At 55.5% G+C, this 13761-nt stretch overlaps 5 protein-coding genes across 5 annotated transcripts; 1 reads left to right on the forward strand and 4 right to left on the reverse strand.

Moving 5' to 3' along the window:
• Positions 1-476: 476 nt before the first annotated feature.
• Positions 477-1683, reverse strand: LMH87_007393 (uncharacterized protein; the record flags this gene model as incomplete). Its single annotated transcript, XM_056192473.1, has 6 exons — positions 477-481; positions 557-560; positions 961-995; positions 1063-1133; positions 1341-1355; positions 1529-1683. The coding sequence occupies 6 exons, from the start codon at positions 1681-1683 to the stop codon at positions 477-479; spliced, it is 285 nt and encodes a 94-aa protein (XP_056060690.1).
• Positions 1684-2200: 517 nt separating this feature from the next.
• Positions 2201-4788, reverse strand: LMH87_007394 (uncharacterized protein; the record flags this gene model as incomplete). Its single annotated transcript, XM_056192474.1, has 7 exons — positions 2201-2248; positions 2708-2921; positions 2996-3446; positions 3543-3793; positions 3900-4120; positions 4258-4302; positions 4774-4788. The coding sequence occupies 7 exons, from the start codon at positions 4786-4788 to the stop codon at positions 2201-2203; spliced, it is 1245 nt and encodes a 414-aa protein (XP_056060691.1).
• Positions 4789-4935: 147 nt separating this feature from the next.
• Positions 4936-5411, reverse strand: LMH87_007395 (uncharacterized protein; the record flags this gene model as incomplete). The annotated part of the gene is made up of 2 exons (XM_056192475.1): positions 4936-5093; positions 5312-5411. 2 exons carry the CDS (start codon positions 5409-5411, stop codon positions 4936-4938), a joined length of 258 nt encoding a protein of 85 aa, XP_056060692.1.
• A 649-nt stretch (positions 5412-6060) lies between these two features.
• Positions 6061-7472, reverse strand: LMH87_007396 (uncharacterized protein; the record flags this gene model as incomplete). Its single annotated transcript, XM_056192476.1, has 3 exons — positions 6061-6219; positions 6323-6753; positions 6821-7472. 3 exons carry the CDS (start codon positions 7470-7472, stop codon positions 6061-6063), a joined length of 1242 nt encoding a protein of 413 aa, XP_056060693.1.
• A 3910-nt stretch (positions 7473-11382) lies between these two features.
• On the forward strand, positions 11383-13506 carry LMH87_007397 (uncharacterized protein; the record flags this gene model as incomplete). The annotated part of the gene is made up of 4 exons (XM_056192477.1): positions 11383-11591; positions 11658-12094; positions 12163-12698; positions 12754-13506. The coding sequence occupies 4 exons, from the start codon at positions 11383-11385 to the stop codon at positions 13504-13506; spliced, it is 1935 nt and encodes a 644-aa protein (XP_056060694.1).
• Positions 13507-13761: the final 255 nt, after the last annotated feature.

A 13761-nucleotide genomic window follows, 5' to 3' on the forward strand; every position in this document is an offset into this window, starting at 1 on the left:
CTCCTCGCGCTGCCAGACACGTACCGTGTCGTAGAGCTCCTGGTCGGACATGGCGGGCGCGGGCGCGGGCGGCGCCAGCTCCGAGGACTGGATCCACGAGACGGTGGCGGATCGCGGCAGCGTCAGGATGCCATAGAGCCGCACGGCGACGGCAAAGATGCGGCCGACGGCTGCGACGGCATCGACCTTGTCCTTGAACATGGGCTTGGTGGCCCATTCGTCTGCATCGACGTGCGATATCGAGTCAAAGATGCGCCGCACCTGTTGATGAACGGCTGTTTTGTCAGGTCTGCTGTCTTTGCTGGCTAAAGCGGCTCGTAGTCTCGAAATGTGAACCATGTTGATGTATAGCTCGGTCGGACACTGCATGGATGTGCTATAGGCGGAATCCAGTATGGATACCAGCTGCGCATCGGTAAAGTCGTCGAAGCCGTCAATCTGCTGTCTCGCTGGGCTGGTCGTGTTGACATTGATGGCTATACTGTATAGGCGTCAGCACACACTGCACACTCCACATCGTCTAGAGAAGCAGACAATGGCCATCTGAATTACTTACGCCACTACATGGTTCAAACAATAAGACGGGGGTTCTGGTTGCTGAAGAACCGCCGTAATGCCGCCTTGGTGCTGGATATAGGCAAAGAGCCCTTTGAGATGCGCCTGCCACCGCGATCGTTCAATGTAGAGATCAAGAACGAGCAGCTGGTCAATTCCATAAAAGACGCACCGAGAATTATCACCCCGGGTATCTTGCAGATACTGATTGACAACGGCGAGACTCGAGGCGAGATAGCGATAGTAGCTAGACCAGAGGCCTTCAAACGCAGGTTGCTCGCCGGGCTGTATCAGCGCGCCGCGGGCCTTGGAGGCTCTCGATATCCGATCCCCAATGACCTGCGACACAAACCTGGAGTGGTGAAACAAATTCGAGCGGAAGTTCGGGTGCTCGCTCCTGCGCACCTCGGCGCTGCGACCTGGAACGACAATTTCAAAATCTGCCATTGTGATGACAGTGTTAGTTGAAAACAGTCCAACGTGTGCCGCCGAGGTTCATCAACGTACAATAACGTATGCCCTGCTGAAAGTCCCAATCTGGAGGCTCAGTCTCAATGTTGACGTTGTGTCGCTGCACACTGCCAGCCGGCTGCTGCAAAGACGTGGTGCTCTCGCTGCGATGGGGTGGCGTCTCCGGCGGCGTCTGCAGCGTGCGGCGACCAGTGGTGTCGGCCGCGCCCCTCCACGGCTTGCTCTGCGATGACGACAACGACGGGACCTGATAGCCACGGCACATCAGGCGACTTGATATGCAGCGCCGGCAGACGGGTCTGTCCTCGTCGCACTTGACGCGGCGGTTGCTGCCAGAATCGTCATTAGATGGAGATGTCTACCGGGGAGGCGATGCAATGGGTAGCGGGGGGCGGCGTTCATCCCCTGCTTCTTGGTAACCAGAGAGGGGATCCAGCCCAAAACTACAGGCGCGAGTGGCGAAAGCAAAAGAAAAAAGACGAAGAAAAAATGGCCAACGTACCGACATGTAAGGCAGCCGGTCCTGGCTCGCGGGGTCCATCGGCGTCGCCGCACCGCCCCCGTCTGCGTGCGGCCCATGGGCGCCTCGGGGCCGCAGCTGTCGCCCAGGGTCAAGGTGCTGCGCGGCGAAAAATCAAGCAGGATCTGGCAAGCCATTGCTGGAGTTTATTGGTCGTTGGATGATTCGGGGGCGGTGTCATGAACATCGAGATGCAGGAAACTGTCAGAGGAGTGTAAAGTGATCGTGGTGGAGAAGAGGGCCAGGCTGACCTGGGGGCGGTTCGACGAGGCTACGACATGGGGATGCTTTTGGGGGGGGGGGGGGGTGGTTATTAATAAGTGCCCAACGCCACCGTGCCTGCGCGGCTGGACTTTTGAAACCGCGGATAAGACTTGCGCTAGCTAATGCACATTCGTTTGGCCATTGATCGACAGGCCTATTTTCGTTTAAACTGATGAACCCGTAGCGGGCGATGGTGCTGCACAATTGTGTTCCTAGGTAAATCAGGCACGTTCGGCGCACGCAACTCGTTTTGATATCATGAGACAAAGAAAATAAGTAAAGTAGGTCTTTGTACAAGCAGCTGCGATACTGAACGTCCCGCAACAGTGGCATATATACACAAATGGCGCCACCATAGAATCATTACATCTTTTGTCGGCTTGTCCCCGCCTACGCAAGCGGTGGTACTGGCTCGTCAAAGCAGTCGTCCCACGCCGTCTTCCCGGAGTCCCAGAAGATCCGGAGCTTTTCTAAGCACAGGATGGGACCAACCCGAGACAGCGGGCTCTTCCACATGGCGAGCAGGGACTCTGCTATGAACCTGCAGTCTTCAGCGCTGCCGTCGCCCCCTAGTGACACCCCCGCTACCGTCACAGGCCAGGCGAGCGAGAGCACGCTCCGGAACGTGCCCCGGAACGGATACAAGAGGTCCAGCAGCTCGCGGCGATGCGTGATGCGCACACTGTCGTATATTGACAGGCCGGGCAGGCGCGGGTGGCGGTTCGCGATAGCCCAGTACACGATCGCCGACTGGGGCAGCGAGAGGACGCCGTAGAGGCGGACCGCAACCTGGAAGATGCGCGAGAGCGTGGCCACCAGATCATCCGCCTCAAACGCAATGGTCTCGGCCCACCTGTCGTGATCGAAAGCACTGGCCCTTTCAAGGAGGTCGCGTACCGTGCGTTCGAGGACCGCCTTGGGGCAGCTGCCGTCGGCGATGCGGCCGCGGAGCTGGGTCAGGTTCTTGAGGACGACAAAGAGCGGCGCCGGGCAGGGCAGGTCGGGATTCACGTCGCGGGAGAAGAGAAACTCGACGTCCTTGTCTGTGTATGCCTCGAAGCCACGGATTTGTTGGTCAGACGGGCTAGTCGAATTGGCGGCAATGGCCATACTGGCGTGGCGGTCCGAATGATTAGTTTCAATAAAATAAAAAAACACGTGTAGGGGGCTGAAAAAAGAACATACAGTAGTACCGTCCACTGAGTGTTGTTTGCATGGGCGTTCTTTAATCGCATGACTGCGCGAACGCCGCCCATGTGCTGGATCAAGGCCAGGTAGCCAAGGAGATGCGGGCGCCACGCCGACGCATCCACGATGAGATCAAACATCAGCAGCGTGAATATCCGGCGGAGGACAGTCTGCTTGGTGCTGAGCTGCATCTTCTTGTCCGCGATGCCCTTGTTGACAATGTCGAGAATCTGCACCATCTGGCGCGAGTGGACGGCCCAGGCCCCGTCCAGCTGGGGATCCTCCTCGCCGGCCCGGACGAGCTTGCCGCGGGCCTTGGACGCGTCCGCTATCCGGCGGCTGCTCACGTCGAGGAGGAATATGGGCCGGTTTGGACCGTGACAGGGCGGCAGGCCCACGAATGGAGTCATTATCTGCTCGTCGCTGCTCGGCAGCACAACGACGCAATCTGGTTCTGAATATGAGCACATTGCACCCCACAGAAGAGCATGGAGGCGGGGTTAAAATAGAAACAAGTTCATCGGTGAAAGATTAGGGGACGTACAGTATCGCGCCGCCTCCATGCACTCCCAGTCGGGCGGCTCCGGCTCGACGATGCAGCGGCGCCGCGCCACGGCGTCCTGGATCTGATCCCTGGTCACCTGGTCATCTCCCTCGGCGTATTCCCCCGAGCCGTCCCGAAAGCCGATTGGCACTGCGTCCGGGCTGCCAAAGTCGTAGCCGCGACACTCGCGGCGCCCGCTGATGCAGCGGCGGCAAGACGGCTTGGCCTCGTCGCATTTGATATGTCGAGAGCTGTGACGCATGCAATCAGCAAACAATGGCTCACGAAAGAAAAGAAGAAAAAAAAGAGAAGGACGAGACGGCAGAGAATTAGAAGAAGAAGAGGAAAAGCACGAACCGACAAGTGAGGCAGCCCGTGCGGCCGCGGGTAGTCCATCGCTTCTGGCGGACGGTGCCCTTCTTGGTCAGCTCGGTGCCCACGCCATCCTCGAGCCCGCCGGGTCCGGGCCCCTCGTTGCTGGTGGCGTAGCCGCTGCTGGTCCCCGGGTCGCTGGAGGACGAGGTGGACGATGTCGTCGCCGTCGGGGTCATCAAGGCATCGGAGGGGCGCGTGCGCGGCTGTTGCGTGGGGAAGGGGGTGTTTTAGTCGCCTCTCTTGGATTGTCAAACGTCTCGAGAGATTTGGAAATCGAGATTGAAAGAGAGGGCTGACGGGTACGAAGGAGGGGCCGTTTTGCTTGTTCGATTTTACCCACCAAGAACGGAGTTGTTACCGCCCGGTAGACGTGCGCTGACCATCCCTACAGGGGGTAAGCCTTGTCGCTGGGATACTCTACGAGGGCGGGATATGTTCTGGGCTTTTCTGGTGAATTCTGCAATTTTTTTTTTCTTGTTCAGATTGTCCATGCTGAGGAGATGCTTGGATCTGTTCCCAGCATTTGGTACATGGCCGCGGCAGGCACGTGCGCAATGCCGCATCTACGTCCTCAGTTGGAGAAGGGGAAAATGCCCCGAAACTGGGCAAAATTAAGAAGCATTTTGAGTATTTTGTAGTGTAATTCTCCATGATATTTCCGGCTGTCTATGCTCTATTCAGTTCCCGGCCTAAATCGGCACACCTCATGTATCAACGTGTCCGCACCAAGAGAACACCGGGGGAAAATTAAATCCCAAATCCATCTCCCCATCCCTGAGAAACAAAAATAGTACAATAATGCCGGCAGGGCCTCACCAAAGTCCTTGTTCGAAAATGGCATTCATTTCCGACCGACCCGGTGCAGCTGCATGCTGCCAATGCGGTCGCTTTAATGCGAAAGGAATAACGCGGGTACGGGTCTCGTTCAAGTGTCGTCACCGTTCCCCTTGCGTTGTTGCGTTGAAATCATTGTGTGCGCGTGTGTATTATGGTTTTCTGTTTGGTCGCGGCAAAGAATTTATAGCTTGGCAGACTCGGTGACGGTGCCAATCTTGAACTTCTCGCCGTACTTGGCCAGGACGCTCTCGCCGTGGTACTTCCAGAAAGCCTTGGTGGCGTCCTTGCCGCCCATGCGCTGGATGACGCGGGCACCGCCGGGGTGCTCGTCGACAAAGTCTGCAAACGCGAAATGATTAGAGACGTGGCATCTTGAGAAATGGCCGGTGGCCAGAGTCGATTGCTGCCGCCGGGGGTTGCGGCGCTTGCCGAGGTCGCGCGACGGGGCCGAAGCTTGTGACGCGACAAGCCAGAGCGATGCCCTCGCGACAAGGGCAGACAGCGTCACAACCCCCAGCAAGACGATGCGTATCGCTGGCCGATTCAATTCTACTTACTGGTCACGTCGTAGACGGCGCCCTCAATGATGAGCCAGATGCCGTTGTCCTTGTCCTTGTGCTTGCTGACTTCAGCGGTGGCAAACGTCTTGTCGGACATGATGACGGTGTTTTTTGCGACGGTGGTGGAGGTGATTGTGTCGGGGTGTCGTTGGAGTCTGAATGGGTCGGTAATTGATAATGTGTATTGCGAGATTATGATTCTACAATCAAAAGTGTGGAGGAGAAAAGGAAACAGGACCAGCCGTTGATCTTAAGAGAGGCGCTGGTATGACGGCAGCGCACATTAACCTCGGCTCGGCTTGTGCGCCCCCCCACAGCCAACGCTCAGTGCGAACAAGACAAACCACAGCAGACTTTCCCGCTAAAAGCTGATGGGGACGTCATTTTTAGCTACTGTTGGCCGCTGACCTATGAGCGCTGTGGCATTCGTAAGAGTTCCCCAGCCTGCTTTGCGGGGGCTCGTCTTGGGCAGCATGTGCCGACGGCACGCCAATACCAGCGGAGCCAGCCGACAGGCATATAGCCGCATGGGACACCTAGTGCTAGTTACACGGAGCTTTCGGTCATTTTACTGCTTAGTACATTTATTACTGATTCATGCGTTTATTGTTTCGTATATTTACTGCTTTGTGCAAGTGTCTACTCTAAAGGCTCTCTGCAAATCGATCGCTCTATGACTCTAAAAATCTAATTCTAGACGACGGCCCCTTGGGAAGGAAAAAACCCCGGAAATTTTACTGGCAAGGTTACGACATCCGGTCGGGCCGTGGCATCTCAGGCTGCTTCTGCTTCACGGCAAGTCGGAACCGTCGCGCGAACGACTCCGTTCCCTTGCAGTCGCTCTGCTCCCGCTTGGTCATGGCCTCTGGCATCAGCTTTGCGAGTTTCGCAACTCTATGGTCATTCTACACCAATACAAAATTAGTCCCCTTGCTCCATAAACACACAAACTATCCCCCTTCCCAAATTGGATCAGGGGGAAGAGGAAAAAGTTATAAAAAAACGTACCGATGGGTGAGTGCTCAGCATCTCGTCCACCTCTTGCCCTTGCTGGCTCATGCGCTGCCAAAACGGAATCGCCGCGCGCGGGTCGTAGCACGCCTCGGCCATCATCATCAGCCCGATGTGGTCGGCCTCGTACTCGTGCGTGCGGCTCATGGGCAGCTCGTACATGAGCTCGGGGATGACAAACGCGCCCGTCGCCGTCCAGATGCCAAAGAGCGCGAGCCCCGGCAGCGCGCCGACGAGGAAGAAGAGCGCGCCCGTCGTAAAGTTGCCCACCCACGCCAGCGACAGCCGCTCCGCCGTGTGCGACGCCGTCTGGTGCGCAATCTCGTGGCCCAGCACTGCCGCCAGCGCGTCGTCGTTGCCGGCCATGTTGAGCAGCCCGCTGAATACAAACACCTTGCCGCCGGGCAACACAAACGCGTTGGCCTGGGCTTTTGAAGAGAACAAATTGTTAGTTGGTGCTGTATCCTCGTGTCGATCCTGCTTCTGGAAACTCACAATCATCGGCAATGACGTAAATTTCCCACTGTAGATGCGACAGCCCGCTCACGGGAATCAGCCGCCGCATGACATTCTTGACGATCCGCGTCCGTATGTTGTCGTCTGGCAGGACGGTGCCGCCTTGCGCATAGATTTGGTTCAGGATGCTCTGCACCGCCCGCGGGTGCATCCACTCCGCGACCTCGTCCGATAGAAAATTGAATCGCGAGCGGCCCGTCAGCGGCACCGTCTGCGAGTTCCACACGTAAAAGGCCATCGCTGCCAGCACGACCAGCCCCACGGCCGCTTTCGACTCGGGCCCGGATGCCGCTTCACGCGCCGTGCGACGCGGGGGCGGGGGCGGTGGTCCTGATCCGTCGCCATGCCCAGACCGGTACGCCGTCCATGGGTCTGATGGGTGCTGTCGTGGCCGTTGAAAGTCGGACGGCCTCTCCCACGTCCCCGTTACATGTTCTGTCTGCTTCTCGCTCTTTTCATATAGAGGGCCGCGGCCCTGTCGGTGTCTCGGGCTCGAGCTACACAGTGTTCTGCGAGCGATCGGAAGTGCGCACGCGAGACAGGGCTCAGCGGCGGTGAGGCTAGATGCCCGCGGTGAGGCGCGCAGCAGGCCATTGCGGCTCGCGCGGGCCAGCCGGGCGGTAGTAAACATGGTAGTTCGGATCAGATGCGATGCCGCAGGGCGAAGCAACGGCGCGACAATCGCAGAATGGGTGCCGGTACGACTTGTTGGGGAGCTGTCGCAGCGATGTCGGGCGGATCAGCGAGGCACAGGCGTTCGTCATTTTAGTGGGGCCCGGGAGCGGCGACGAAGATGCAAAGCCTCTGTTTGTTCGCAAGTGCATACGTAGCTTGATTTACTCCTTACCCTTTCCGGCACCGGCTGCGCTTATAATCGCGTTGCGCCCAGTTCACCATCCAGTCGGATTGAAGGATTTGTTCCACGGTAGGCCGCTCCTCAGGCCTGTACCTGAGTATTCGAGTAATCATGTCCAGGAAGGCTTCCTCTTCCCTGTTGCAAAACCCTGTCATATTAGCATCCTGCCGAAATTTCTGAACACACTCTGTGAATGCGTAGTTTTTGGCCACACACAACGACCATCTTTGGGCACTCCTTCGTCGTCGAATAAATCGCCTCGATTCGTCCAGTTTTTAGACAAGTCAGCCGGGAGCGGCCCTAGACAGTCGACGATCTGGCACATGACCTCTTCGTCGGAGTGAAAGGCAGAACTGAAGAGGGCTTGCATGCCAACAATGTCCCAGATGGCAGTTGCGAGGCTCCAAACGTCTACTGAAAACGACAACCCAGTATCCGGCTCAAGAAGAGCTTCCGGAGGGCGAAAGTCTACTGGCGTGTGACATTCTTTGCCTCGACGGATTTCCTTCGCGGGCGCGAATGACTCTCCAAAGTCGCTCAAAATGATGCGTGCATCCTGCATGGTAAATTCTTGGACTTTCTTTCCCAAAAAGAGTGGTACCGTTACTGTCGAATGTATACTGGGCGCAAGAGGCTGTTTATCAAGACGTTTGACCGGACAAGACTCTGGTTCGCCATACTCTTAGCGAAGCTCCGCGACAGACGATTGATCGAGGCTACTGTGTGCAGGTACAAGTACGTTGCGAAGATGAATATCTAGGATGTGCTGTCAGTAAAGCCTGCTTGTGTACGATGTTGTAGCTGACACAAACCTCCGTGAACAAAGCCCCGCGAATGAACGTATGCAACGGCAAGAGTGAGTTCATAGACCAATATGCGCGCAACATCAAGCGGAAATAAACGGCTAAAGCAGCATTCTCTAAGGTTGCCTAGTGCAAGGACGCTGGTGTAGCAAGGGTGTGAGCCGTTGGGGCCATTAATCGTGAACACGTCAAGCAAACGCGAAATATTCTCAGCTCCTGGGCCTTTGGCATGCGCATTGAGAGCCCTAATAGTCGGTACTTCACGAGACAAGGAGTCTGCAATGCCCACCTTGAGCGCTAAGTACCTTTTCTCGTCGGCGTCATAAACAAGCCAAACTGTTGACCACCCTCCATGGCCTAACTTGTCTACAACTTCGTATCGATCGCGGATCCTATCTCCGACCAAAAGGGGTGATAGACGCCAGGGCCGTACTTTTCTAGGTGCTCACAGCCGTCAATCGGTGCATACTCGAGCATTGTGGACAAGCTGCGTCTGAGAAACGATTTAGGGATCAGCGGACTGGGTCGCGAAGCAGGAAATACTCGCGACACATCTCGGGGGAGTCGTCGGCCCGCTCTTCGAATAAAACAGTGTGATACTGGAAGCATTTGGCCTGCTGATTTAAAACTTGATTGTTGCTTTTGCGTTTGATGTTGCTGCTATAAAGTCTTTGGGAATGTGAGGCGGAGCATGTGTGGTGTGTGCAACTACTACGGGCGACGATGGCGGGTCTGTATTGTACCGGACCCCGGAGGAACGCGGCCGCGTGAATATTATTACACTGTACCTGGTATTCGATCAAAAATCGTGTCTAGAATGTTGATATGTTGTTAAAACGACCTCCAAGTTTTAGTCCTTGGTAGTTTTCACAGAATGCCTGAGCTTCCACAAAACGCCGACAAATTACGCTACAACCGTACTCAAGCACGGAAGCAGACCTCCTTTGCAAGTACAGTAGTTATTTGCCATATAAGAGCAAAAACAAAAAAGGGCAACGTCTTTTACACTAAGGGGCAGCTCAAGTAAAGGCATCGATTTTGCGTGCTGTTGTTGCCATTTTTCCCGACGGTGCTGGGGGGGTCGATCTCTTCAAGCTCGGCATCACAGCGCGACTCAATCCCCAAAGAGTTGGATGGGCAGCAGTTTATTTAATTTATGTATTTCTCTTTTTTTTTGGAAGGCACCAATAGCCCAGTACAAGAAAGAAGTTGAAGTGCATATCACTTATTGTTCTATGTTAAAGCTATTACTTTGTTGGGGAAAGGGCAGCTCAAAAATTGTTAGTGTTCAGTAGTCATTTGCTAGCTAACACTATCGGGGCGGATTACTGGCTTTCCCACTACAGGCACGAGGCAGCCATTTGCTACGCTGCTGATAGTCCCAAATACGCGTTTAATTATACTCTTGCTTGATAGGTCTGGTGGCTTCTGCGTCTAAACTACTTACTGACCAACCGGTTGTTGTTTTCCTTCCTTTGCGCGCGCTGCTTTTCAGTGATCCGGCAAATCAAGCTTGTCAGAGCTGGCTTGCCCATATTGTATAATGGGCTTCCGTTTTTATTCCAGAGAGCCTCGAACAGTTGAATGAGGGCTTTCAGAAACAAGTCAGCTAAATGCTTTCATGTTCCGCAAGGCTGAGCTTTACGGACTGCGACACCGTAAAAAGCAAAGAGAAGCGTTTTGCAGCGCCACAGAAAACGGCCGTCTTTCGCCGCCGCATTGTGCTGGCTCACCTGGATGGTTACTCTTGTTTCGTCATTGCTATGGGCTGCGTCGGGTATAATTGGGATTGCGCCAACATCGACGTCGGTTATCAAAGACCAGGGGTCCTCCTTGATTGCTACGCTGGCGGGCCTCCCGCCTTCCCGAGTGGGAAGGAGGCCAAGAAATTCAGTGCCGTCGACCCGAAAGCCAAGGGAACGTGCAAGCGGTGGTGATTGATTGTCCCAGCGTGCCAATCGGAACCATTCGCGATGTTTAAGGTGCCACGCGTAGCTCGGGCATAGCACCACATCGATCCCTACTCCGGACTCCGAAGCGTGGGACGGTGTAGTCTGAGCGGGCTGCCTGCGATGCCGTGCGCACAACAAAAAATGCAACATCTGACCGTCTGATAGTCCTTCTTATCAGCCCAACGCCACGACACACGCTCGCTGCGCAGCTGTCGGCTCGCTGCAGGAGAAAACGTATCACCAGGGCATTTGTGAACGAGGTACATGTGATTTGTGGCTCTAACAGGCAGGTTGTATTCTGTCGTATTCTTTTTTTCCTGCATATTTCACGCAGTATTGCCTTGCTGCGCGACCAAGTCTGACATCCTACGCAAGCACGCTATCGTACGCAAGACTATCGTGATAGGACGGCCCCGCGTGCGCACCGACCCAGAAGTACATAGTTCGGTATAGCGCTCACCATTAATGGTGTGGGATAAAATAAGCAAGTGGTATCGTGATGGATCGCTCCGTTGAGCATTACCATTCTGAGAAGCTGACTGTAGGCCGGCGCTACGGCTGAAGAGGAAACCACATGCATCCAATAACCTTACTTTCACTCATATTGGAATCTGTTTTTCAACGGATCCAGTCCTGTGGCAGCCGAAATGGAACTCTTCTCGCGTTAGTCCCGAGTTGCAGTCGATCCGAACCATCTTGTACGTAACAGAGCCCTGACCCGACGGATTATTATGATGATCCTCCAACACTGTCGTCGCCGCTATGGTCATGGACACGATATTCGGGCAGACCTTACTTGCCATATCGAGAAGGAAGACAGCTAGCTGATCAAGTATATAACGTGGCTCATATCTCCTATCAAGACGATTCTGACCAGCTCAGTTCTATCGTCCAATCTCAGAGCAGCATCAAGACTCGTCTTCAGTGAAAATGAAGGCCGATATCATCCTTCTCAGCAGCATCGTGGCTGGCGCTTTGGGCGCTCCGCTCACGGGCGACCATGTCGTGCACGAGAAGCGCGACTCTTTCGCTGCCACCAAGTATACCAAGCGTGCCGTTGATGCCAACCAAAAGATCCCCGTTCGCATTGCCCTCAAGCAAAAGAACCTTGACAAGGGTGACCAACTCCTCATGGACGTGTAAGTGCTAGACCACCGCAATTGCTCAATCTTGCAAGACGATGTTGACTGACGGAATACTGGCAGCTCTGACCCCAACTCTGCCAACTACGGCAACCACTACAGCCAGGAGCAGCTCGTCGAGCTCTTCGCCCCCGAAGAGGACTCGGTCAAGGCCGTCAAAGACTGGCTGATCGCCTCTGGCATCCCAGACGGCTCCATCCAGGTCCCCCGAAGCAAGAGCTGGGTCCATTTTGAGACGACCGCCAGCCAGCTCGAGTCGGTCCTCAAGACCAAGTATCATGTCTACACCCATGCCACCAGAGACTCGGAGAGCATTGGCGCCGACGAGTACAGTCTGCCTGCTGAGATTGCCGAGCACATTGACTTTGTGCACCCCGGCGTTGCCCACATCAGCAGTACCACCAAGAACCAGAACAAGCGTTCCGTCATCCCCGGCAAGCAGCCGCTGAAGCAAAAGGCCACTGATCCCGCGCTGGTGGCTGCTCTCAAGGCCAACCCAGGTAAGATTCCATAATTTCCTTCCCATTTGTGTCTTTTCTTATTCGCGACGTACTCTGACATGTAAAAGGTGCCACGGACAAGTGTGACCAAGTCATCACCCCCGCTTGTGTTCTTGAGCTTTACAAGATCCCCAACGGCACTCTCCACGACTCCAGCAACAACCTGGGCATCTTTGAGTTTTACGGCGATTCGTCCGGCTACGCCGAGGAAGACCTCGACCAGTTCTGGAGCACGTACTATCCACGTGTCCCCAAGGGTACTTACCCCACGAACGACCTGATCCATGGCGGCAAGGCCCCGTGGCCTCAGGACCAGGCTGATGCCGAGTCTGACCTTGACTTTCAGACCTCGTGGCCCATCATCTACCCTCAGGGTGCCACCCTCTTCCAGGTTGGTGGAACGCAGGGCCTCTTCAACCAGTTCCTAGACGCCGTTGATGGCGCGTACCACAACTACAGTGCTTACGGCGAGACCGGCGACGATCCCAAGATCGACGGACAGCACGACTCGGATGACGACGGCAAGTTCAAGCCTACCAATGTCATCTCTTTCTCCTACGGCTGGGGAGAGGTTCTCGGGGAGTTTCCTCTCAACTATCAAAAGGTAAGATATTAGCGACCATTCAAACATGAGTAGGAGACTGACTCGCAATCGTTAGCGTCAATGCGACGAGTTCATGAAGCTCGGTCTTCAGGGTGTCTCTCTCTTCATCTCCAGCGGCGACGACGGCGTTGCCTACCGCGGCGGTGCCTGTCTGGGCAAGAAGCAGAACATTTTTGTCCCCGACTACCCCGGCGGCTGCCCCTACCTTACCGTGGTCGGCGCCACCACCATCCCCAAGGGCCGCTCCGTCACCGACGAGCAGCCCGAGGTTGTCTCCACCTCGTTCTCTCCGGGCGGCGGCTTCAGCAACATCTACAAATCGCCCGACTACCAAAAGTCTGCCGTCTCGGACTACTTCAGCAAGTACGACCCCGGGTACAAGTCCTACACCACCAGCGATGGCAAGATTCCCGAGACCGGCGGCATCTACAACCGCGCCGGCCGCGGCTACCCCGATCTCGCCGCCATTGGCGACAACACTGCTTTCATCATCCAGGGCGGCCACCAGACCTCGGGTGGCACATCCGAGTCTGCGCCCCTCGTCGCTGCCATCTTCACGCGCATCAACGAGGAGCGCATCGCCGCTGGTAAGAAGCCCCTCGGCTTCGTCAACCCGGCCATCTATCAGCACCCTGAGATCTTCAACGACATCACCGAGGGTAACCAGAGCCTGGGCGGCCCCAACGGCGACAACCAGCCTAGTGCCTGTGGCAACAATGGCTTCTCCGCTGTCGCCGGCTGGGATCCTGTTACCGGTCTCGGCACCCCCAACTATGAGAAGGCTGTCAAGGTCCTTGGTGCTCTGTAACATCTAGGCTTCGTATTTACTGGCAATTTAACACGAATATGAAGATACGATGTCACAATATACATAACGATACTTGAATATGTCAACTTTAAGGCTCAGAATCATCGAACCGGCAAGTGTGAAGCGTAGTGTAGTGCTGTAAGGTGAGGTCAAGCTTAGTGCCGTTTCAGAAAGATTATATCCCCCCTGGCAAAGACTTGGGTTTATAACCTTCTAACTCGCTTTACTCGGGTAGTTACTGTCCCCAGTAAGGTT

Source organism: Akanthomyces muscarius, chromosome 1 (assembly GCF_028009165.1).
Source record: "Akanthomyces muscarius strain Ve6 chromosome 1, whole genome shotgun sequence".
Classification (NCBI taxonomy): Eukaryota; Fungi; Ascomycota; class Sordariomycetes; order Hypocreales; family Cordycipitaceae; genus Akanthomyces; species Akanthomyces muscarius.